Source organism: Peromyscus californicus, unplaced genomic scaffold, assembly GCF_007827085.1.
Source record: "Peromyscus californicus insignis strain IS unplaced genomic scaffold, ASM782708v3 Scaffold_3__1_contigs__length_106647218, whole genome shotgun sequence".
NCBI lineage: Eukaryota > Metazoa > Chordata > Mammalia > Rodentia > Cricetidae > Peromyscus > Peromyscus californicus.
This window is the reverse complement of record NW_026294551.1, coordinates 76,109,215-76,133,775: the sequence shown is the minus strand read 5'-3', so window position 1 is coordinate 76,133,775 and position 24,561 is coordinate 76,109,215. Positions and strand designations below refer to the sequence as shown.

Genomic DNA, 24,561 nt, shown 5'->3' with positions numbered 1-24,561 from the left:
TGGTAACAAGGCACACTTTCCTCTCTGAGAAGAGTCATGGAATCTTCCGACTAGAAGTAGAGTTAATGAAGTACTAGGCACACTTATTCATGTTTTTATGGTTTACCAATTAAAAAACAAATGTTGATATCCAGATGTTGGAATCTGAAGATAGGTAACATCCATCATAAATGGACTTAAAAGAAGCTGCTTAGAGGTTCCATGAGGATTTGCTGCCTGTGGATAAACAGCCCATTATCTCCTTCATAGCAGATTCTCCTAAGAGCTGAGCAAACATTGCTATTTTATGTAGGATGAAATTTAGGCACAGAGGGGCTCTGTGAATGCAAAGTTTCAATATGTACCAAGTGCTTTTCTAGGTACCTCTAGACATCCCTCAGGAAGATGTGGTCTCAGACATGATGTGTGGTAGTATTCTAGCTCAGGACATCTTGCTAGTTATTAAGGTGGTCGAGATTCAGGGACTAACCACTGTATCTACTAGGCAGAAACAGCTCTGTGTCCACTGGGAGTCTAGTGCATTTTTGCCATTAGAAGGCTGGTCTCTTTTAGAGTTCTACCAGAGAACACACTCTTGTCTCTGTCTTCAGTTTTCTCTGTTTGCTGCCTTATCTATCTCATGACCAGAAGTGAGATTGGTGGCTGTATGTGAGGGAGGACGGGGAAAGAAGAGGGGATTTGGGAGGACAGCAGTCCCTAGCAGAGAGGCCTGTGTGATTCATAGTCAGAGTGGATCCATGCCCTGACACAGTGTGCTGAGTGCAGCAGCTAACCAATGTCTTCTCGTTGTCCTTCAGGTCAACACCATGATGCATCCTCAAGTCTTCATTTCAGGCCTCATACTGCTTCTCCCAGGTAAGTGAGTAGGTGAGCTGGGGGAAGCTGAGGAGGCTAGACCTGGCAAAAGATGACAATCCTCAGGCCTTTTTTTATTATGGCTTATGTTGTGAGCAGAGAACCAGGATAAGTTGTAGCTCTAAAGAACTTTCTTAAACTGTATGAGTTTCAAAAGTCATGACTAAGTAAACATGATCCCCAAGAACATGTCAGGCAAGAGTGAGAAGACATGTATTCATGTGATAGACAAGTAAGGGTGAGTGCATGTGCATGTATATATGAGTCAACTGTTAACAAAAAATCAGAACCAGAATCTTCCATGCAGGGTAAAAGAAGGAATAACATAATTATCTTAGAGACAGGGTCTAAGTTAGTTCAAACTGGCCCCTGACTTCATAGCTAGCTGAGGATTACCTGAAACTTTTGATCCTCCTGACATTAGGTCTGACATTCTCCTAAAAGTTGAGGTCACTGGTGAGAAATAAAATATATTTCTGTGACTTAATTAAAATAGCATGTGTTTAATTTGTGATCCTAAAAAAGGTATTTGACAAAATCAAGAAATGAGTATCCCACAGAGAAATATAATATTCATTTTAAACAATTACAAATGTGCTTTCTAGATCACATCCCAAACTCACAGCCTAGGCTGCATATAGGTGATTGGTTAGGGAATCTCACCGTTTACTGTTTTGTGATTTGTTTGTTTCCTGTGCTGGGATCCAACACAGGGGCTAGCATGGGCTAGCCAAGCACTGTATCTTTGAGCTCCATCCTCAGCCCTTAGAGTTCCTTTAAAGGCCACTGTGGAAGCTGTTGGTATCATAAATTTTATTCCATCATCCACAAAAGATTTATATTTAATTATTTTAGTTTTAAATCGCATCATTAAGTTATTGGTTACATATTTTCTGACTATGTGGTCTTACTTTGCTAGTGGGTCTTGCTCAAGTTCTGGAATATCATCAACTCATAAGAAAAGACTTCTGTTTATTGTTTTTTGTTTGTTTAGTTGGTGTTACGTTTTGTTTTTTTGTTCCTAAAGTGCTAATCATAAAGTTGTGAATAAGCCTCAGCCCCTCCTGGTGGTTTTCTAAAACCCTTTCTGAAGATTGACTTTGAAGTTACTAAGGTTCTGCCTTGAAGCCAACAATGCTTTTCCAAAGCCCTGGCTCTGCTCTTTGATTAGGAGAGGTGGGAAGAGTTAGTGATTTTGTTGTCAAAGCACTGTGGAGGGGGGTGGTTTGAGACAGGGTCTCCAAATCCTAGGCCTGTCTTCCTCACTCAGCCTCTTAAGTTCTGGGTATACTAGTGAATTCTGGGTATGCAAGTGAGTTCTGGGTATACAAGTGAGTTCTGGATAAACAAGTGAGCTCTGGATAAACAAGTGAGTTCTGGGTATATAATGGTATACAAGTGAGTTCTGGGTTTACAAGAGTTACTTATGTGCCCAGCTTCTGAAATAAAGTTTTAAATGTTTAATAATGAAACATTTGAGCTGGTCTCAGTTGCACTTGCTAATTACCCAGCACTCAGGAGGCAGAAATGGGAAGATTGTCATTTTAAGCCAGTATGAGGCATATAGCAAGACCCTGTGTCTAAAAGAAATACACACACTGAAGAAGAAAAAAGAAACGAAAAGTATCTGTGTGAATATCCTACCACAGAATTAGTTCTCTTGTTCACAAATGTAGCCTTAAGTAATCACACTAAGAAAGAATATGCTAAGAGAAAACTGTTTACAGTCTTCAAATTCAAGCTATAAAACTGGACATTTAATATTAGGTTTGGGGAGGTAGATTCAGTGGAGCTCTGGAAGTTTGAAGTCAGCCAGGTTTATACAGCAAGTTCCAGGCCAGCCAAGGGTACAAAGTGAGACCCTGGCTCAGAAAGCCAAATGATAACAACAAACATTAAGCTGTCTGTTCTCTTTCATGCCTTCCCCGCAAAAAACCCCAAACCAAAACAATAAAACACAAAAACAAAACAGTAAATAAAGAAGGTCTGCCGCTGGGGTTCCACTTAAGTCCCCCTCCCCATATTTTTCTGAAATACAACAACAAAAGCAATAATATTTTAGGAAAATGTTGGGTACTAATTCTACATTTCTTCCCTTTCCCGCTTTTTTCCATCACAGGTGCTGTGAGTTCTCACAGAGTAGTGAAGGGAGTGGTGGGTGACCCTGTCACACTGCCATGTACTTACTCAACATCCCGAGGAATCACTGTCACTTGTTGGGGTCGAGGAACATGCTCAGCTTTTAATTGTGTAGACGTAATTATTGAGACCAATGGATACCGAGTCACCTATCAGAGGAGTAGCCGATACCAGCTAAAGGGGCATATTTCAGGAGGAATCGTGTCCTTGACAATAGCGAATGCTTTTCAGAGTGACAGTGGTGTGTATTGCTGTCGAGTGAAGATCCCTGGATGGTTCAATGATCAGATATCGACCTTTTCCTTGGACGTTAAACCAGGTAAGCTTTCTTTCTTTCCTTTGTTTATTTCTTGCAAGTAAACTGAGTCCTCTGTTTGCTAATAATTTGTTGTTTTCCTAGAACATGGAAACAGAAAGTTCTTAGAAATATGTTTGATTAAACACTTGCTTTTGAGTTGTTTAAAGACATAATTTCCTGTATCTCAGTCTGTCCTCTGATGACCATGCTCTCCTGATCCTCTCGTCTCTAACTCCAGTGTTGAGAATACAGGCATGTACCAAACCCAGCCTTAAATATTCTCTTTTGAGGCACAGGACGACTTTATTTGCTTAGATGAAGTCCTAAGATCATTCTTAATTCAAGGCTGTGAGCTAAGTCAGGATCCAGGTCCTAAGTGTACTTGGGACAGTCTTGTTGGTCATGATACTGCCTCCACTCTCCATCCTGAAACACAGTGGAGAGCTTTATTTAAGCTGGAAGTATGTGACTTTAAGAACTGTCTCTTTTCTGTGGGTCTCTCTTAGAATGTTGAATCCCCATCGTCAACACTGTAAAGCCACTCCAGCTCCAACCTGAAAAGCAGACAGGGTAGGGGTCTGCTGCTCTGTGAGCTGATTTCAACAATGGTCAGCTGACCTTGCTGAGCACAGGCCACATCACAGGTGGAGAGTTCTGCTGCCTGTCTGCCCTGCCTTTGGGCCTTTGGAATAGGTCTCTCATCTTGTCACACTGGAAATGTCCATATAGAAGAAGGTTCCCTCCAACACCTGTTCCCTGTCACTCAGCAGTGTAGTAACAGATGAGCAGCAGCGGCTAGTCCATAGATGACGCTGACATACAGTTCCCTCCAATGAGCTTTGTTAGAATGAGGAGGCCCCAAGGCCGAGGTCAGACCTCCAGCTGGGAGGAAGAGCATTAGACAGAAACAATACCATCTATGAGGTTCATCCCTTGATGGGGTATGAAGAGGCTTCCAGGGAAGGAGGGGCTTCTCTTTACAACCTGGAGAGGAGTTTCATTAAGAGCAGGATTGTGCGTGTGTAAGAGAGAGAGAGAGAGAGAGAGAGAGAGAGAGAGAGAGAGAGAGAGAACTGCCATGACTGGAATGGAAGGTCTACAGAGGATCCTCTTCAGAGAGCAGCCTGCAGAATAACCCTCTCAGCATTCCCCCTGAGGAGTCTCAGGCTGGTCCCCAGAGCAAGGAGAAAGTCTGACTTGTTACATCTTTTAGTGGTGGAGGTGTTAGCTGCTAGGTCTCAGGATGAAGGCTAACTAAGGTGCTTGTTAACATATCAAAGCAGACACTGGCTGCCATTCTCTCAGCAAGGCCAGTACCTGGCACACCCTGCCCCCTCCATAAATTCTCCAGTTTAGGGACTGGGCTGGGCTGCCCCTCCCCCAGCTGCTCTTCCCTATATAAGCCAGCCATTTTGGATAGACAGGCCCTTTTGGGTTCTTGACCTCTTGGCCCCTATTCTTGGCTCCTAGTTTTCCCCTCCTCTCATGTGGGGAGTTCAGTTTGCTGGTCAAGTTCACTCTGGACCCTTTTGGATGCCTCTGTCTGTTTTCACCCTCATATCTCCAATAAATCATCTTCTCCATCTTCCTTTTATTTATTTTTTTTCCATTCAGGAAGGAAGTTTCCTATCATGTGATTTAGTTTACCATAGCATAAGTGACAGAGAGTATCGAACAGCCAGATGTTGGTTAGGTCCATAAATAGGGGGCTGCTGTTAGGGCACATAGCAGACAGCTTCTTAACCTTGTCAGAGAGCAGCAGGGAGGTGGGGCTTGACCTATTCAGACTGTGGGATCTGGGGATCTGGTCTACAGGTGTAAACCGGTGTTTTAACAGTATGAAGTTCACGAAATCCCCAAATCTGGACTCATTGCATTCTCTCTCTCTCTCTCTCTCTCTCTCTCTCTCTCTCTCTCTCTCTCTCTCTCTCTCCACTCCTTCCTCCTTCCCTACCTTCCTTCCTTCTTTCCTTCCTTTCTTACCTTCCTTTTCTTTTGTTTTTTGTTTTTTGTCTTTGTAGCTCTTGCTCTCTTTGAACTTGGTCTTAGGCATGTCAGCCTTGAACTCAGAGAGATAATCCAGAGTGCTGCGATTAAAGGAATGTTCCACAAGCACCAGGTTTTACATTTTCCTTCTTGAGTCAGATATCCTGATATTCTTGCATTGATTAAAAGAGTAGGTTCATGAGGACTTCCTGGCTTCTGATGTTGTTCCTAATCTCTTTTTACTTAAGGTTTGCACAGACATTAGAAATGAAGGTTTAATAGAAATAATCTGTCTCCATATTTTTTTAAGGCTTGTTTTAATTTAATGACTGATCCACCTGAGGCCACAGGCATTCCACTATGTACAGACATGAGGGAAGCTTTATTTCTTGGTCTCTTACTCCTTGGACAGAGTCGTGATGATCTCCTCTTTCTTGGCCTGGAGATGTTCCTCCTGGCGCTTTCGGACTTCCTTGGTCTTAGACCTGCAAGCCTCAGCCTGGTCAGCCAGGAGCTTTTTGCGGGCCTTGTCTTACTTCAGCTTGTGGATATGTTCCATGAAATCCACTTGTTTTTTAAGACATTCCCCTTGACCTTCAGATACAGGCTGTGATACATATGGTGGTCAATCTTCTTGGATTCACCCTATCTCCTGAGAAGTTGGTGCAGGATTCACATCCTTCTCATCCAGGTCACTTTCTCGGGCATTCGAGCGTTGGCAGTATCCTTCTGCTTCCCTGTGACCATATGCCTGCCCTTCTGTTGAGCAAAAGTGTTTTTCTGGTATCGAGCCCGGGAATGGACAGTCACAGTCTTCCGGATGATCAGCCCATCCTTGATCAGCTTTCAGATCTGCTGACTGGAATTGGCATTGGCAATTTCATTGGTCTCTTTGGGGTCCAATCAGATCTTCTTTTTACCACAGCAGAGGATACTAGAGACAAGCTTCTTCTGTAGCCTGAGCATACTCATGGCTGCCCTGTCTCCATATTTTTCAATTAAGAACATTATTCTTTAACCTCTCAACTTATAGACTCTGTTATTCATTCATCCATTTACTTATTTTTATGTTGAATTTGATTTTTAAAACTACATTTATTATTGTGTGGCTGTGTGTGAATGATGTGTATGTGGTGGGTTTGCATACCACCTCACAGGGAACATATGTCTGCTGACACACACAAGCCTGAGTTCCTGGCTGACTGTTAGATTCCAGTGCAACTTTGCCTTGGCTCCTGCACACTGAGACCACCAGTAGCTGCTTGGATGCTATTGATTTGTGATTTGCAGGTTGAACCTGACCAATCCAAAAATACCTAGCCTTTGCTATTCAAAATCTGGAACCTTTTAAGCATAGACTTGATAATACACTTGGAAAATCCAATGCCATGAAATTATCATGTGCAGAATTATCAAAAGTTTATAAACTTTCTTTAAAGCTGTATATGTAAAGTGCAGACAAATGAATGCTACATCAATCCATGTTTATACTTGAGCCTGACCCATAAGATATTTTCTATATGCAAATATTCCAAATTGTTAAGAAACATTCAAATTCGGAAACCAAACATTTTTGGATAAGGGATATTGACCTTGTCTCTCTTAGGTTGGAAGAAACCATAGAAGACAATGCCCACTCTCTACCCCAATGTCCAAATCCCATTTGCATTGCAGCTTGTGTGGGATCTGCATGCTAAAATGCAGAGTTGTATGTTGTGTCCTCTCAGGACTGACTGAAGTGACCAGGCTGGGCATGGAAGCTGTGGGTGAAGTCAGTCACCACTGAGAGCAGTCCCAGCATCCACACCCTCTCAGTCTCACAGAGATGCTTAGGGATCTGAGGATCTGACATCTGTCATTTATACAGTATATCCTTAGGAACACAAACTCTGTGCTCAGCACCATGTTGTCAGTGCAGCTAGTCAGTGACAAAGAACAGAAGTTCAGGAGAGGAGCCTCTTAGGGTTCAGCTTCTCACTGGTGCCATAGCAGAAGTTGTTGTCTCCTCTTGTTGACTGATCCTTGTTTCATCTTGATTTCCAAATCCAGCAATTCCCACAACTACAAGAAGACCCACAACTACAAGAAGACCCACAACTACAACAAGACCCACAACCACAACAAGACCCACAACTACAAGACCCAAAACTACAAGACCCACAACTACAGCAAGACCCACAACTACAACTAGACCCACAACTATAAGACCCACAACTACAACAAGACCCACAACTACAAGACCCACAACTACAATACCCACAACTACAAGAAGACCTACAACAACAACTAGATGCACAACCACAAGAAGGCCCACAACTACAAGACCCACAACTACAAGAAGACCCACAACTGCAAGAAGACCTACAACTACAGCAAAACCCACAATTACAGTAAGACCCACAACTACAGCAAGATCCACAACTACAGCAAGACCACAAACTATAGGAAGACCCACAACTACAGGAAGACCCACAACTGCAAGAAAACACACAACTGCAGGAAGTCCCACAACTATTGCAACAAGACCCACCCATGTACCTACATCACCCCGAGTCTCCACCTCTCCTCCTCCAACACCAGCACACACACAGACTCACACAGCAGGTACAACCCAATGTGGTTCAGGACCCAGAGTCCTTCTCATGAGAGTCGATAGGACATGGACACTGAGTCAAGTCAGAAATATAATATAGGTGAAGAGTTCTTAGCTGAGCCAACAACAGCTTCACAAAGTCTGTAATTTCCCGGTAATAAGTTACATTCACCCTCTGCTGTGCAAGAGCTTGAACACGGAGGACACCTGTCTCTCCATATCAGACTCCTTAGGGATTCACTGCTGTGGTGATATATTGTGTCCCCCAATATATTGTGCACCCTAGTAAAGCTTAATTGAGAGATCAGAAAAACAGGAAAAAGCCAGTCACGTTGTTACCACTTGATAATCCTCAGTGAAAGAGACCTACTTCCTATATACCCATGCCTATATGACTCTCTGTTCTGCATCTCACTTCCTCTTTCTCCCCAGCTACATCAGTTCCTGTCTGTCTATACAGAACTCCAGAACTCTATGGTTTAGTACTGGGATTAAAGGTGTGAGTCACCATGCCTATCTCTGTTCCCCAATGTGGCTTGTTTATTAAGGTGCACAATATATTGGGGGGGGGCACAATATATCACCACACACTACTAGCCAGACTTTGATGGATCATTGACCTAGGATATCTGATGAGGATGGTCAGAATCTGGTCCAGCTGGACATGACTTTCTGATAAAAAACTAAGGAATAACTGAGAACTAGGGTCAGGGTAGGGAGACTCTTGACCCTTTACATCCATCCTGGAATTGGGCCATCCAGTTGAGGCCACAGTTCAGCGAGGCTATCATTTAGCATTTCCTGAGCATCAGGCAGTATGCTGCGTGCTTCATGATGCAGAGTTTAATTCTCAGACACTGTTGATATTTTATAGTGACAGGAACTGACAGGGTCAGAAAGCTCATGGTGGAAGTTATGAGGACAGAAAGTGGCTCAGACTGTGTCCCTGTTCACTTGGGTTGGAAGCTGGTTCTTCTGAGTCCAGGGTCAGACCTCTGCCATGAGCATGGATGCTTGGAGGGTTTGTAGCATTTCCACATCCTCACTGGAAAGGCATCCAAACACTACCCTTTTAAAGAGGCAGTGGATGCCTTATGAAGTTTACTTTAAGGATCTCTCAATTTATTCATGTAACATGAAAACACAGTGTAAGTCCTTTGTAGGAATGAAAAAACACACATCTATTAGAAGACTTTAGGAAGTGATTTAACATGCTCATGCTTTTGATGAAGCCATGTAATACATACTTCATATTGCCTCCAGGTAAAGTTAATATTATTACATAGGGAACTGAACTTACAGATGGGGAGAAGCATGTCATCCTGAAGGCAAGTCTGGGTTCAAACCTTGTACACCTAGGAGTGAAAAGATAGCTGTGAGAGGGGCTCTCGAGCTTCCTAGAAACTGTCCGTCCCCTGAGGGAGGGCTGGATGCTGACAAGCAGAAGAAGCCACACAGCTTTCTGTTGTCGTTGTTCTTAGGGTAATCTGATGGGTGATATTTTTTCCCTGTCCTCTGACTGGTCACCCAGTACTTTCAAGCAGGAGGACCCTGAAGGACTGGGCTACACACCACGTGTGCAGAGAGCTCTAGGTTATAACTGGGATGTTAGAGCACAGGATTTGTGAGAACAACCCTCTGTTCCAGGCCACTGCACACACTAGAGAACTGTGAGATCTCTCAGGACTGACAGAACTTTTCAATACTCAGTTTCTGCCTGCTTCAGGGGATGGGGTTCATGGGTGGAGTTTCAAGAACTTGGAGAGGTTATTGACTTTATGGAAACTGCAACTGAGATTTAGAAGAGAAGTATTGGTCCATGAACCTAGATGACCTCCTGGGAGGGGTTTAGTATAATCTTATATTTCTATTGTTAGTTTCCTAAAGAATTGAAGTTGAGGGTTGACTATCCAGTCCAGGGAGAAGGCAACACTCTGGCTACTGTAAAAGGACACATACCCTCACATCTATGTCTTATCTCATCCTAGTTGCCCCAGATACTCTTCGTGGACTATAGGATATGATATAGTAGGAACAGGAGAAAGTAACCCAGACTCGGGAAGGAAATTAATCTCATGATGCCTTTTATCAAGAACTGAATTGGGTAACGTGACAGTCTGACATTTGTGTTGTCCTATCATTAGTTCAGAAGGACAGTCACATTTTCTTACATGTTTCAAGTGTCAGGACAAAACAGGACAATAGTGCAGAACAGGTGGGTGTTGTTCGAATGTAAGGATCAGGTTGTAGTGAGGTAGGAGATCCAGAAAGACCCTGAGGAGCCATGAGAAGCCCAGGTTTAGATATTCAAGTCTGGAAACAACCAACTTACTCAAAGATCCTCTCTTGTTCTGAAAAGGGGATCATTTAGAGGATCCCAGAGAGGCAAGTGCTCAGCTCTGCAGGTGAAGTGAGCTGTGGGTGAGAACAACGTAGGGACTCCAGAAGAAAAGGGAAACACAGGCTGCACTAGAGTGTTCCATGTGGAAGCCTTTGGTGAGCAATGGAAGATGAGTCAGAAAGCACAGGAAGTCACTCTTAGTACAGGAATGGATGGAGGACAGGAGACCTTGTCTCAGTCTGTCTGTCACTCAACCAACAATTGACCAACCTCAAGAGAGAGAGATAGAGATAGATAAATTGATAGATGATAGATGATAGATAGATAGACAGACAGACAGACAGACAGTTAGATAGATAGATAGATAGATAGATAGATAGATAGATAGATAGATAGATAGATAGAGAGGAATTCCACCACACAAGGCAGCCTGAAGTGTAGGATTCATCCCTTGGGTGATCTTGCTACCTTGAGAAGAACTCAGTGATGAAATGGTCTGTCTATTCCATGTTGTTTAGTGAACTCATCTCCATGGAAAGAAGTGTGAATAATCTGGGGCTTGACTAAGACCTGCAGTGAAGAGGGTAGTATAAAACATCCAGGCCCTTCTCCTAGAAGGTCAAATGGCCCTTGTCTTGATAAATTGTAATCTTAACTGAGTGTTCGATCCTCCATGTGTTAATATTGACTGTATGTGTCAGAGGAGTTCAGGAGTCTAGAATGGAAAGTGTGAAATAGTTCTGAATCCTGATAAAGCTGTCCAGAATATTAGGACACAGATCACTTGTTCAGACAGTGTCCATCTTTGGATACATTTCTCAGAGGAGTCAGCCGATGCAGAAATGGGTAGGAAGGAGTCATTCCTGCTTAGAGGCTGAGGAAGGTGACAGTAAGTTTTGTGTCTATTTGCCTTGGTGGGGGCCAAACTCCAAAGCTGAAATAGTTCTTGCATTGTTCTCATTCCAGAACCCACTATGATTTATCCACATCAGACAACAGCTGAGGTGACAGAAACCATATTCTATACTTTTGCAGGTAACTCAGTTCTCCTCTCTTATCCCCTTGGAAGGTCCTGATCTTGATAAAGCTGGTGAAGAATAGGTACCCTCTGCAACAATACAGATTTGACATTGTAAGTGGTGGCAGTGACAGAGACACAGCTCCATTCTACACACACAGCATCCTCAGTTGGTCCCTGCCCCACAAACACCTCCATTCAGGTCAAACTAGGTTATGTGGCTTCTATGAATAAAAGAATGTCAGGGACAGTCAATGTGATGGAGTGTTGATGATATTTAACTCAGGTCCTAAGCATCTGGTCATTACGAAGAGAGATGCTTAGGAAAGGTATAGGGCACACTGAGGCATGTGTATGGGCTTCTGCATGCAGAGCACTTAGGTTTCTTTACATTGAGTATACATGTGGTGTGGTGGCTCTCAAGTCAAATCTCTGGAGGTTTATAGGAATTGTTCCATCCCTCCTGTTGCTGTTGATTCTAAACAATGATCCAAGATTTACAACAAATTTATAGTTAAATAATATTCTTCCATAATCAATATTGTGATTTGGATTTTGGAGGGATATCTGTTTATATTGAAGAATGGGATTAAAAGGATAAAAACACGAGTGTCTACATCATTTGACCCTGAACTAATGTGACTTGCTTATGCCTACTTTGTTTGAGATGTCTATGAATAGCATTGATTGCCTCAGTAGTAAATTCTGTCCTTAATTAGTATTTCCCTGAAGCTTCTCGACTTTGTCAATAGAATAAGTAATACAGCCACCCTCCTGTTTATCCTGGAACACTGAACCATTTCCTTCCCTCATGCCTCAGACTTCCCTTCTGTGGCACATTGATTACTCCTGCCTTTCTATCCTGTTCCTGTATTGGCTAACAGTTGTGTGACTTATAGAAGTAACCACTCTCTTGAATCAGTTCCATTTTTTTTTCTGTTCCATTACTTATTCAATGAACATAATGCTACTTGTTTTTTTAATGTAAAATCAGTTTATTGTAATCAATTTTACAGAACATTGTTGTTGTGAAGTGTGATGAGGGGCTTGGGTCATATCTGCAAAGGGGGTAAGCCATAGATACGATGACAGCTACACTGTTAGGCATAGTGCCTGGAGGACTGGCAGCAAGCAGCTGTAGATGGATTTTCCTTTGGGCTGCCAGCTCACAAAAAATGACACAGAGACTTATTATTAGTTATGAAAGCTTGGCCTTAGCTTAGGCTTGTTCCTAACTAGTTCTTATAACTTAAATTAACCCCTATCTTTAAATCTACTTTTTTTTTAATGTGGCTCAGTTACCTCTACTCTGTACTCCCCATCCTGCTTCCTCTCAATCTGGCTGGCAACTCTGCTTTTCTTGCTCTCTGTGTCCTCTCTCTCCCGAGAAGTCCCACCTAACTTTTTCCTGCCTAGCTGTTCATCATTCAGCTCTTTATTAAACCAATCACAGTGACACATCTTCACACATGTCAAGGAATATTCTGCAACAGGCAGCTGCTATGACTTGGGAACATCTACAAACATGTGCCTCTTTTACAAAGCAAATGACTCAGTTAGATTCCCAAGCTCATCACTGGATTTGGTTCTTTAGGACTTATTCCAGTGAACCTGGCTGTCTGGTGTCTACACTAACCTTGTCACTTATACTTTCTCCAGTATAGCAGAGTCTCCTCTTCTACCTTGTCAATCTTAGGTCACATGGGAAATCTGAGGTTGCACTGTGGTCTGAATGTTTGTGTCCCCATGAATTCCTTTGGTAATATTTAATCCTCAATACAGTAGATTAAGCACTGAGGTTATCAGGAAGGTGATTAGATTATAAAAGTAATAAGTTTGTGCACAGTGTTAGATCCTTCCTAAGAGGGCTGATGGGACTGGTTTTCCCTTTCCTTCACTTGGGGACACACAAAGAGTATCATCTATGAATAAAGGAGCCTCAGCAACTGCCCAGTCAGCTTGTGTCTAGATTTGCGACTTCCCAGCCTTTAGAACTATGAACAGTGCATTTCTTTTGTTTCAAATTTACTCACTCTAAGTAATTTTGTTATAGCAACCTGAATGGACCAAGGTGGGTTGAGCATACCAACAGCAGCACCAAAATAGGCTTGCAGCACTGAGGCCCTAATGCTCACTCACTCAGCCCCCACTCTTCACACTCTGGTTGGGTCCTATACTACTTCTTGTCCTTCAAACTATACTGGCATGTCTTGCTTAATCAACTATGGTAATGCTGAACTCTGCCATCTTTCTCAGCCAGCTCTATGCTATCAATCATGGTAAGCTGAAACTGCCACATGCTGGCCTCTGTGGTTTAGAGCTGGATCCTGTGGCCTTTAGGCGCATAAAAACAAGGCTCGGACTTACAGGACTTTGAGTGAATGTCTGTGCATGAGCGTGCATGTCTGTGTGTGTGACTCAATATTCTCAGGAGCTGCTTATCTGTGTTTTCCTTATCCCCACGTGGCCTACTTTTTTCTAGGCTCTCCTGGACATTAGTTAGTTTAAAGTCATATGCAGTGAATCCACAGAGTCAGGAGGGATTAGATAATTGTGACCTTTGGATGTTGAGAGGGAAATCCTCAGTGTGAAGTGTTTCCAGGTAGAAAAACAAAAAGAAACAGAAACACAAGGCAGCAGGAGCTACTGTCTGCCACTGTCCTCATCTGTGAAGAATAAGGAAGGAGGGAGTTCAGTGTATGTAATGCCATGTCACCTAACCCTGGTCAGAGGGGAGCTTTCCAGAGTGGAGCAGGGACTGGAGCACCTGTGTCCCTGGTCTCCTTGAGACTTCTGGCATTTGGGTCTTGTAACTTGAGGCTCCTGGGCTTAGTCCTTCCTGGCTTATGGCACCCATTTCTTGATGAACATTTTGCAAAAGCAAGAAATGTTTAGACTGAAAGGGATTTGGGTGTCACATGGCCTACTATCTGCCTTTGATAGCTGTGTCTGCCAGGAATCTTACACACCATCCCATTTCATTATTTCATGGCAACTTATGTCAGGGCTAGATGGGGGAAACGCTTTAATTCCTCTTTGGAGACACATGGAAACAATGAAAACAATAGATCACTTGTTATAAATAGACATTTCAAATACACTTCAAATATCTAAATGTTCAAATCTTGCTGTTCAGTGAATATCTTGCCGTATTCAATCCTAACCCTCACACGCTATAAGATACATTGGCCTTATGTGTAATATTTAAAGATGTAGAATAAGATCTAAAGTTTTGTAATTATAATTAATTTTTCCTATTGTTGAACAGATTGGAATTACACTGTGACATCCTCAGACGGCTTTTGCGGTAATTACACTGTAAGTATATTCCTCCCCAATTTATTAGCCATATTCACTTGTATATCTTCTGGGAAATAATTTGTATTTAAAGACTTTGTCTGTAAAATTAGTTCACAGATATTTGCATCAAAAAAGAAGAAAATAGAAAAGAAAGAGAGTCAGATATAGTGGTATATTCCTTATTCTTAGGACTCAGGAAGTTAATACAAATATCAGAAGGTTGAGGCCAGCCTGGATCATTAGGCCACTTGTGACCATTCTCTACAGAGCCCACTGGTGATATTTTTTCCACATACAAACCTCCACATAAGGTATTAATGTCTTAGACAATAATTTTGCATAATTTTTCCTAGACTTTCTTTGTACTCAGCATGAGAAAAATCTAAGGCTACTTCCAGGATTCTTGCCAGAGTTCTATCCTACAAATAGCAGAGGGAAATCATCAATAAGATTTTTCTCTTTTGGCTCCAGAAAGAAGCAAAGTTTGTCTTAGTATGTGTAAGTAGTGGTTGAGGTAAGAAAAGAGCCAGATAGGGGGTTGTGAGGATTATTTGGCTGTTGGAAGCAATACAACACTTGTTAGCATGTACAAGGCTGTGGTTTGGACTGCCCAAAATTGCACAGCAACAATAAAACCCTTAAGACATGGTGGAGACCTACATAAGGCCAAATAACCTAAGGCTTTTGTGCCTATTGAAAGTCAGATCATAACAAGTAGAAGCTGAATGTAAGTTTCTTTTTGAGACAGAGTCTCATGTAGTCCAGCTGTCCTTGAACTCACTGCATAGCTGAGGATGACCTTGAACTCCTGACCTTTCTGCCTCTGTCTTTCAAGAACTGAAATTATAGGCATGGACATAACTGATCCACTTCTTTAAGAAATAATCTTATTTCATACCTCAGGATGGCCTAGAACTCACAATCTTCCTGCCTCAGCCTACTGAGTACAGGGTTATAGGTCATTGTCACATACCCAGATTTACACTAAAAATGTAATGACCTAATTGACATTAGCATCCAGTGGTCTGGCAGATATGGAAAGAATCTGTATATACTAGTTAAATATCAGAAACCATTAAGTACATGTTGCTAAGGGGGCAGACTTCTGTTTCTGCATATCCAGGTTATTTTTGCCTCAGTTACCTGAGTAACAGTCAGTCTTAGCAGCACGAAGGAATAATTTAAATTCAAAATAAGTCATAGCAAATACAGGACTCCTAAGATATCAAGCTATAATTAGGTGCATTGAAAACAATGCACAGCAGCACATGACTTTTTTTTTTCAGGGTGTTTCTTTGTTTGTTTATTTGAGACAGAATCCCATTGAACTCAAATTGGCTTTGAAAGGGCTACGTTTCAAGTAGGCTCTGGAACTCCTGACCCTCCTGCTTCTATTTCTCAGGTCCTGGTATTAAGGTGTGTACGCCCATACCTATCAGTTGTAGCTTACGTCTTGAACCAATACATCAACTACCTGGACTCTGTTTAATGAAAAATAATTGAACAAAATTTGTTAAGAATAATGAAAGAGGATATGCATTGCTGTTATTCATAATCAGGAAAGTGTTATCAAGTAAATGTTCATGTAGTTACAGTAGACACACATACACTCCAAGCACTTAAAAAGTGTAGGAAGAAGGATCACAGCTTCGAGTTCTTTGTCAAATAGTGAGATTCAGGCCAGCCTAGGACCAGGAGACCCTGTTAGAATAACAAACAAACCTTATTTTCTTCTATATTCTCCACAGAATCCCTTTCCTCAGAACCCTACTGAACAGGTTGTTTCAGCATGTAGAGACAGAGCTCGCAGAGCTTAACTAACTTGTCCATGGTCTCCCTGACTAGGAAGAGGAGCCAGGATTGGGACTCCAGAGACGAGGCTCATACAGGGACAAAGACCTGGTCTCTATTTCTCCACTTCCTTGCAGTTAAACCCATCCCATGGGCTCTGTTTAGGATTGGTAGATTACACAGAGAAACCCTGTCTCGAAAAACCAAAAAAAAAAAAAAAAAAAAAAAAAGGATTGGTAGATTAGTGCTAAGCTATTAGAGGGGCCTCACCTGCTCCCCAGCCTGTCTTCTACTTATTCCAGTATGTGGTGAGCCCTGATCACCTGCACCAGGGCACTAGGCGAGATTCTGCATTTCTGTCTGATCACACAGTGTTAATCAGGCTGCATCCAGGAACAGAGTCTTCCTACTATTTTTAGAAAGCTATTAGATATAATTGTATTGTTTTCTTTTTTTCTCAACCCACTCCAAATCCTTCCACATACTCTCTCCTTGTTTTCTTTCTAATTCATGGTCTCTGTTGCTTTAATTGTTAATATATAAGTATATTAATATATTAACACATATAATATATAAGTTATAATTATATAATATGCAATATATTAACGCCGGGCGGTGGTGGCGCACGCCTTTAATCCCAGCACTCGGGAGGCAGAGCCAGGCGGATCTCTGTGAGTTCGAGGCCAGCCTGAGCTACCAAGTGAGTTCCAGGAAAGGCGCAAAGCTACACAGAGAAACCCTGTCTCGAAAAACCAAAAAAAAAAAAAAAAAAAAAAAAATATATTAACATATAATATGCAATTGTTAGTATATTCCTACCAACTGCATATGATATGTTTTATATATTATATATATATTCATATTTAATAATATATATTTTCCTAAAAATGTTAATATGACCTGCACAGTGTGTATGTTATTTGTGTGTATATGTTTTCACGCTGACCTTTTGGTATTAGATGTTTATAAAGACATGGAATCTTGAGTTGCATTTACATGACAAGTAGGGTCTGTGATGGAAGACCAGACCAGGAGCTGAGCACACTGAGAGCAAGTTAACTTAAGATGGGCTACTCTTTTTTTCTCCTTTAATATCATAAGATGATTCATATAGGGAATGTCCTACTGACTATTAAAGCAGACATAATCACATACATGATGTATGAACCCACATTAAGCATGAGGTTAGAATTTTAACTGAGGTATCAACCCATGTAATAACCTCAATCAACATAGAACATGTTTCCATCATCATCAAAGACACCGAATTCACACTGTCTTGGAGTTCCACTGCCCGTTACCACCTCAGATCCTTGGGTCTTATTCATATTCCAGAGTAGCCACAGGCCAGGAGAGAGGAAGCTCTAGGAATTAGAGTCTAGGTTAAGGTCAAGCATGTGTTTTCTGTTCCTCTCACTTGCTGCCCCTGTGTTTACTGCTGTTTATTTATTGCTACTGTTGTGTTTTATTTATTGTTTCCTTAGGAATCGATCCTTTCACAGGAGCGGCAGAAGAACACGACTAATGGCTTCTATGTGGGCATCTCCATGGCTGCCCTGCTGCTGCTGCTGTTTGTGTGCACCCTGGCTGTCACCAGTAAGTAATTTCACAACTGTCCCCACGGAAGGAGAGCCAGAGTTCTCTGACGGTCTTTAAGCAAGTACACATGTCACAGGAGCTTCGAGTTCACATGGTTTCTATATCCCCAGATATAAGACACACTTGGTAAACATCTACTCCCCAAGGGGTGTGTTAAGACCCACAAAACTCTGCAGGTGATTTCTGGTACTTGGTGAGTGCTCTGTTCAGTGATATTGAACCATTGCTGCTATGTCTCTAAAGATTCCTACTCTGTAAAATTTGGCCTCATGTGGTTCACACTGGTACTGACCTTACAAGATAGCTGAGGGTGACTCCAGATCCTCCTGTCTCCAACAACCAAGTGCTGGACTTGAAGGAAAAGGCTCCAGTTTTGGCAATATGTTCTTTCATAACCCTGTCTTTTATATCTCAGTTGTTGCCATTATAAGGGAAACATTATATTTTCCATAAAATAAATTACATACTTTGACACGAGATTTTGGATAGGCTTGATATTTTTTAGGTCACTGTAAGACTTTGATGTGTTCTCTCCTTTCCTACCCATGGAATCTTGCTTGTTTCCCATGATGATACTGTTGGATGTTCTGGAACATAGTAGAAGAGACAAATGAGACATTGGTGGGAAGCCACCTGACTAATGCTGAACAGACTATGTGAAGGTGGCACCCAGGCCTACATGGCTCTTTCCATGAGTTGTTCATCTGCACACAGTGTTTCTCTCTGTGTAGTCCATTCCCTGTGTAAGAACTTCAGCCATGGACTTTACAAAACACCATGCATGAGACCATTGCTGACTGTTTCACAGGAAGTGGGGAATAAGGATATGCCTGTCAGATTTCAGATATTTCCCTTAATTATTTAAAGCTATTCATCCTAAATCATTATTTAAGGTGGATCTAGTGTCATGTGTTTATAATACCAGCATTTACAAGTCTGTGGCTAGCCTGGGTTACATATCAGAACATGTCTAAAAGGGAGAATTACATTGTAATTCCACAAATTTTGTGTTCCCTTCCTTAGTCCAAAGTTGTTTATCCTTCCTTTATTGGCTTGTTCTCTAGCAGTCCATTAGAAAAGAATCCACACTTTTTGTTTGTCTCAGTGAACAATAATTTACCAATCTCATTCTATCAAATTAGGCCATGTGGATGAATATCCCAGACAATGAATGGAAAGAATATCTTTCCTGTGGGGTACAGGAAGGAATTACCAAAGTTACCAGGGCATATTTCAATCAAAAACAGATGCAATATCCTTGATTAGGAGAAAATATCATGAGTGTTTCTGATAACATGTTCAATTTTCCTTTCAATTTCTCTCACCACCTTCCACCCCAATTTAGGGCACATCCTTATGAAAAAGAAGTCAGAGTCTCTAAGGTAAGCTGGCATGGATTGTGTTGATTCTTTTTGAACTAACAGTCTTGAGAATGTCTCTCTATGCTGTCTTTTCCTACTAAATCAGTCTTTAGTATTTGGATTCATTGATTGGTTGGTTGATTTGAGGCATGGTCTTATTATGTGGCCAGGATGGCCTGGAACTTGCTATGTAGCCTAGGCCAGGCTGGAACTCACAATCCTTCTGCCTCAGACTCTTTCGTTCTGGGATTACAGTGTGTTCCACAATGCTTGACCCCCATTCTGTACGTTGGATCCCCAAATAAAGTTTAGTGAGTCCTTTTCTTGTTTTCCTAATTTCTCAGAGATATTTTCTGCATTCCGTATTTCCTGCATTTACAGTAGGACAGGAACAGAAGGCCCTTGATCCTCATCTCTTATGGGTAGTCACTGAGTTCTAAGTTTTGCTTCCTGGAGCTGGTGTTGAAGGAGTTGACTTGATCCACTCTTGTTTCCTCAGTGTTTTCTTTCACTGACTTCCTATTCTATTAAAAACTGATGAAGTGTATCACAGAGCATGTAAGCTAGTAGAAAGGTCCTTTTAGGTGCTTTTAGGCAAGTATGGTGGGGATGACAGGGTTAGGGGGTGGGCTGTTTGAGGAAGCCCAAGGGAGCAGAGGATTTAGCGGAAGATCATTTCTGAGGCCCCGGGAGTGTAACGGGATGAGGTGTGGCCAGTGTCCCCACACTCCACACCAGTTCCCTGCACTCACTGCACTGGTGTCCACCTCGCAGGCTCTTTCCTGCACTTGTCCTGTTTACTGCACTTGGAAGCTCCTTTACTCTCTCCAATGTTATCTGCCCTCCTCTACAGCCATCTAATATTCTTCAATCGACTAAGGATTGCCTGTCCACAGGACTGTGTCTTTAACTAAGTCTAATTCCATGTCCTTCAGGCTGCCGTTCATAGGCTTACCAGGATCTATGTTAAGCACAAGGGCCAAGCCATAGACTGGGTTGTGACCAGTGTCAGGTCCTTAGAAGTGCCTGACACAGGTAGTTCTTAATAAGTATCCATCACACCTTCCCTTCACAGTAATAAATCTATAAGGTAGGAACTGCTATTAGTCTCATCCTACAGATTAAAAACAGGTCCATAAATATGAGGTCACACTATACTGGCCTCAACCTCAGGAGCCCATCCTTTTAAATCTAACTGGTAAATAAAATAGTATAAAACAAACTAATTGTTTCTGCAAATGGAAAGGAACTATTCCTTAGAGTTGGAAGAACACAGCATTTTAGTCCATACTTTTTGTTCATGTTCTGGTAAGGCATTTAAAAAAATTTAATTAAATTTTTTATCTTTCCATGTGAGATAGAAAGATAAGGGTAGGGGTAAGCAGAGGTGGGGCAGAAACAGGGAGAGGGACAGGGACATGGAGAGGACAGGCATGAGTGTGTTCAAATACACCTGCCTGGAGGCCAGAGGAGGACAGGGAGTGTCCTTCTCTATCCCTCACTTTGTCCTTTGAGGCAGAGTCTCCCTTGGACCTGCAGTTCACATTGTTTGCTTTGCAAGGTCAGAAAGCCCCAGTGATCCTCCTGCCTCTGTCTCCCTCAGTGCTGGCTTACAGGGATGCTGGCGATGTTCTCCCTGTTACCTGGGGGCCTGCATCTGAACTCTGCTTCTCCTGTTTGTGCAAGGACCATGCTTAACTGCTGAGTCATCTCCTCAGCCCCCAATGTTACTTTTTAATCACTTAATATAAAAGAAAATATTGGAAAAAGCACAACACATAAAGAAGAAGGGGAGAAGTTGGGGGAGGTGGCACAAGCCTGTTATCTCAACACTCAGTAAGTAAATGCAGGAGTACTAAAAGTTAATGTCCAGCCCAGACCTCTAGCAACACTCTGTCTAAAAATAAGTAAATAACACCAGGTATGGTGGCTCACACATTTAAGTCCAGCTCAACAGACAGACGAAAGTGGGTCTTTATGAGTCCAAGAATGTCTGGTCTATGTAGGAATTTAAAGGATAGTCAATGCAACATAGTGAGACCCTGACAAAACCAAATGAATGAATGAGTGAATAAATGAATGAATGAATTGAACAAATAAATAAATATATAAATAAATAAATATAAATAAATAAATAAAAAGTAAGAAAAAAGCCACAAAACTAAACTAACCACTGCATGACTCACTCTGGGCATTCTCTCATGACTTTCTCTGTCAGTTATATCACACTGACTCATGAGTGTCCTGACCCTACACTGTTTCCCTACATGTGTGAATGTCCCAGGCAGAGTGGAGCTGGATCTCTCTTGTTCTGTGTAATTTTCAGCACAGGCATGTTCCTTATGTGGCCGACTGGAGACGCTCATTTTTGTTCTGCATTTCAGTAGTAGAAATGGCTGCTGTGTACAAATGATAAAACTCCACTGTGTCAAAACATCACCCTTGAGTTCCTCTGTTTTCTTCTCTGATTTGCCCCTCCATGAGATCTTGAAGCTCAAATATCAGTCCACTGTGCCTGCCCTGATGAACAGGGGCACAGGATGAGCTCTGCAAGTGACGCCCCTCCCACAGCTGTGGGGATGGGCCAGCTGTGAACACCTGCATGCAGTGCTCTCCTCAAATTCCTTTCAGTCCAGTTCCTGATGTTTGCGTGCTTGTGCCAACTGAGAATGTGTGTCATACAGTAATCTTTGAAACTGTGGCACAGACCACTGGCTCCAGTGCAAAGACACTGCTCTGTTGTTTAAATCTTTTTCTACTCCATGCTTAACGTTAGAGGATGAAGATGCTGTGCAGGTTTCAAGACCCTTTCTTTTTAAATAAAAACTTCTTTGTATTATTGTGTACATGGTGTGTGTGTGTGTGTGTGTGTGTGTGTGTGTGTGTGTGTGTGTGTGTTAGTGAAGTGTTGAGGCACCTGTGGAGGTCAGAGGGCAGCACTGTGGAGCTGGCTCTTTCCTTCTGCCTTCTCCGTGGGTGCTGGGGATCTTACTCAGGTCACAGACTTCCTAACCCTTTCTAGAGTGTCACAGTACAAAGTAAATAGACAAGTCATCCAGATTTTAGCCCAGTTCCCAAATGCACATCCTGATTAGGTACCTCTGTTTGATGAGTAGATATTTATCTAGCTAGGCCTCCCAATTTGTGTTTTATTACATTAGTATCTGAAGGACTCCAATATGAACTACTGTTTTTAAAAATAATTTTTAGTTTCTCTGATGCCTGTTAAACAAACTTTTCTATGACTTCATAGGAGAGCCCTGTGTGGTGCTGGTCACTGTTAATAGTTTTTGTGAATGGGGCTCCTGGAGTCCTGAGCACACATCATAAATGAAAGTTCTGCTCAGACCTGAAAGGTGACCTCTTGTTCTTTCTTCAACATCTCTCTCTGCAGCTTGGTAACATTCCATGCATCCACAAATGGATCTTTGCAAAACATAGCGGATGTGCAGTCCCGAGCTGAAGACAATATCTACATAATTGAAGATAGTCCTTACCCTATGGAATGAGTCTCAGTGGCCCTCTGAGGGGCCTTCTGTCTGAGATTGGAAAGACAACGGCATTGGACATTGCAGACACCCTTTCCAGCTCCAGGGCTATTTCCATCCAGCAGTGGTGGAGAGGGTGACCCTCAGCTGTTTGTACTCAAACTCACTGTTAACATCATCGTAATTCTTACATTCACACTGCCTCAGTTTCTCCACTCACTGCAATGCATTTTCTCAAACATGAACGTTTTTGAATTTTGGTTTTATTTGTTCAACATAATCATCGGTAATATAAGAAATAGACTCCTGCCTTGGTTATTGAAACCATTAACAGAGAAATAGAATTGAAAAGTTAAAAAAAAATAGAGTGAGCACAGGTGGGATGGCATCCTGAATTTAGAAGCATTTCATGATCATGCTTTATCTATTTTATTGTAATTTGAAATGTCACTCTCCCTCCCCTCCCCAAGGGGTAAAATCATGGGAACACGCAGGCTTTAATTTCCCTGATAGATAAATAGAAGGAATTCTAACGTCACCAGTAGAGTTGGTTATACTTTCTCATAGCTCTGGAAATATGATGCATTATTATGTGGTTGATCTAAGATAAGGATGGGTGTTTTATGTCAGGAGAGGTTGCCATGGTGAGAATGGACCAGGCAGACATCAGGGAAGAAAATAGTGGACCAAGGACTGAGTTCATTAGTGCTGTTTCCACTGCAGTCTGACTTGGTGCTCAGTGTCCTGTCCTCACCCACTGGACTCTGAATTAGGTGCTGGAAGGAGACAATGCAGAAATGAAGGGGAAAGGGGGGAGCAGGACCCAGGCTCTCTGCCTGAGGGAAGTCCTGTTCCAGGAGTGACAGTGTTTGGGACTATCACTGGTTTCATTCAGCATTCTAAATTTATAATTGCCTCCAGATCATATTTACATTTAAATTCATTTCAGAAAAACTAAGCATTTTTAATAGTGGATCAGTTTGTCACAAACAAGGAAATATTTGGTTTTGCTACCATTAACAAAGTCTGTTGTGTTGGTATATTGGTATATTCGTTGCCAGTTTGGCTGTTGAGAAGAGCAGAGATGCAAGAGGGTATTAATTTCTATTTCAGTGTGAGTAAGCCCTGACTCCAGTTAGAGACACTCAGCCTATAGGAGAGCAGGATGCTGGATCTCAGTCCACAGTCCACTGCTGTTCCACAGAGTTCTAGGAAATGAATATGTGTCTGATTGGGGGTTTTCGGGGGAGGTCAGATGGTATGAAATTGCATTCTGGGTTTGCCAAAAGGGGCTTCCCTTGTTTGCTCTAAAAATTATTGTGTTTAAACTACAGGTTTTTTTTGTCTTTTTTTTCCTTCTTGGTTTTTTGAAGCAGGGTTTCTTTGGTATACAGTGTTGCTTTGAAATTTCTTAATTTTCTTTTTTTTTTTTTTTAAATTTGAGGCAACCACACATCAAAACAGACCTTTTGAAATGACAGCCTGGATTTGTAGCTTTTCTAGAAAGATTTGTCAAGATCAGCCTGGGTTCTAGAGGGATGAGGCCACTAGATGGGGCCATCCACCCCTGCACTCCCCTGCCTCCTTCCTGATTCCTGTCTGGTGACTGTAGGGCTCTGAGACTGTGATGTCTGCTCTACTCTTCAGTCTTCCTAGAGATACCTGATAGACATGAAGGGGTCTGGAAATCGGTCTCGCTGTCCCACATAGCATTTCCAAATCTTGCTTGCACACAAGAACATGGTGAAAGCATGTGGGACTCCGTGGAAAGCAGGTAATATATGGGCTCCAA

The 24,561-nt window shown here is 42.1% G+C and overlaps 1 protein-coding gene and 1 pseudogene across 1 annotated transcript; one reads left to right on the top strand and one right to left on the bottom strand.

Moving 5' to 3' along the window:
* Window positions 1–806: 806 nt before the first annotated feature.
* LOC128122613 (hepatitis A virus cellular receptor 1 homolog) lies at window positions 807–22,790 on the top strand. The gene is made up of 9 exons (XM_052758248.1): window positions 807–855; window positions 2,975–3,313; window positions 7,068–7,092; window positions 7,728–7,882; window positions 11,179–11,247; window positions 14,499–14,548; window positions 17,806–17,917; window positions 19,266–19,302; window positions 22,676–22,790. Exons 1-9 carry the CDS (start codon window positions 807–809, stop codon window positions 22,788–22,790), a joined length of 951 nt encoding a protein of 316 aa, XP_052614208.1.
* LOC128122500 (60S ribosomal protein L19-like) lies at window positions 5,661–6,250 on the bottom strand (annotated as a pseudogene).
* Window positions 22,791–24,561: the final 1,771 nt, after the last annotated feature.

Excerpts from the sequence above, each read along its gene's own strand:
- LOC128122613 (XM_052758248.1), top strand. The coding sequence starts at position 807 with ATGATGCATCCTCAAGTCTTCATTTCAGGCCTCATACTGCTTCTCCCA. Across the intron at positions 3,314-7,067 it reads TTCCTTGGACGTTAAACCAG|CAGTCCCAGCATCCACACCC; the intron begins GTAAGCTTTCTT and ends CACCACTGAGAG. Across the intron at positions 7,883-11,178 it reads CACACAGACTCACACAGCAG|AACCCACTATGATTTATCCA; the intron begins GTACAACCCAAT and ends TTCTCATTCCAG.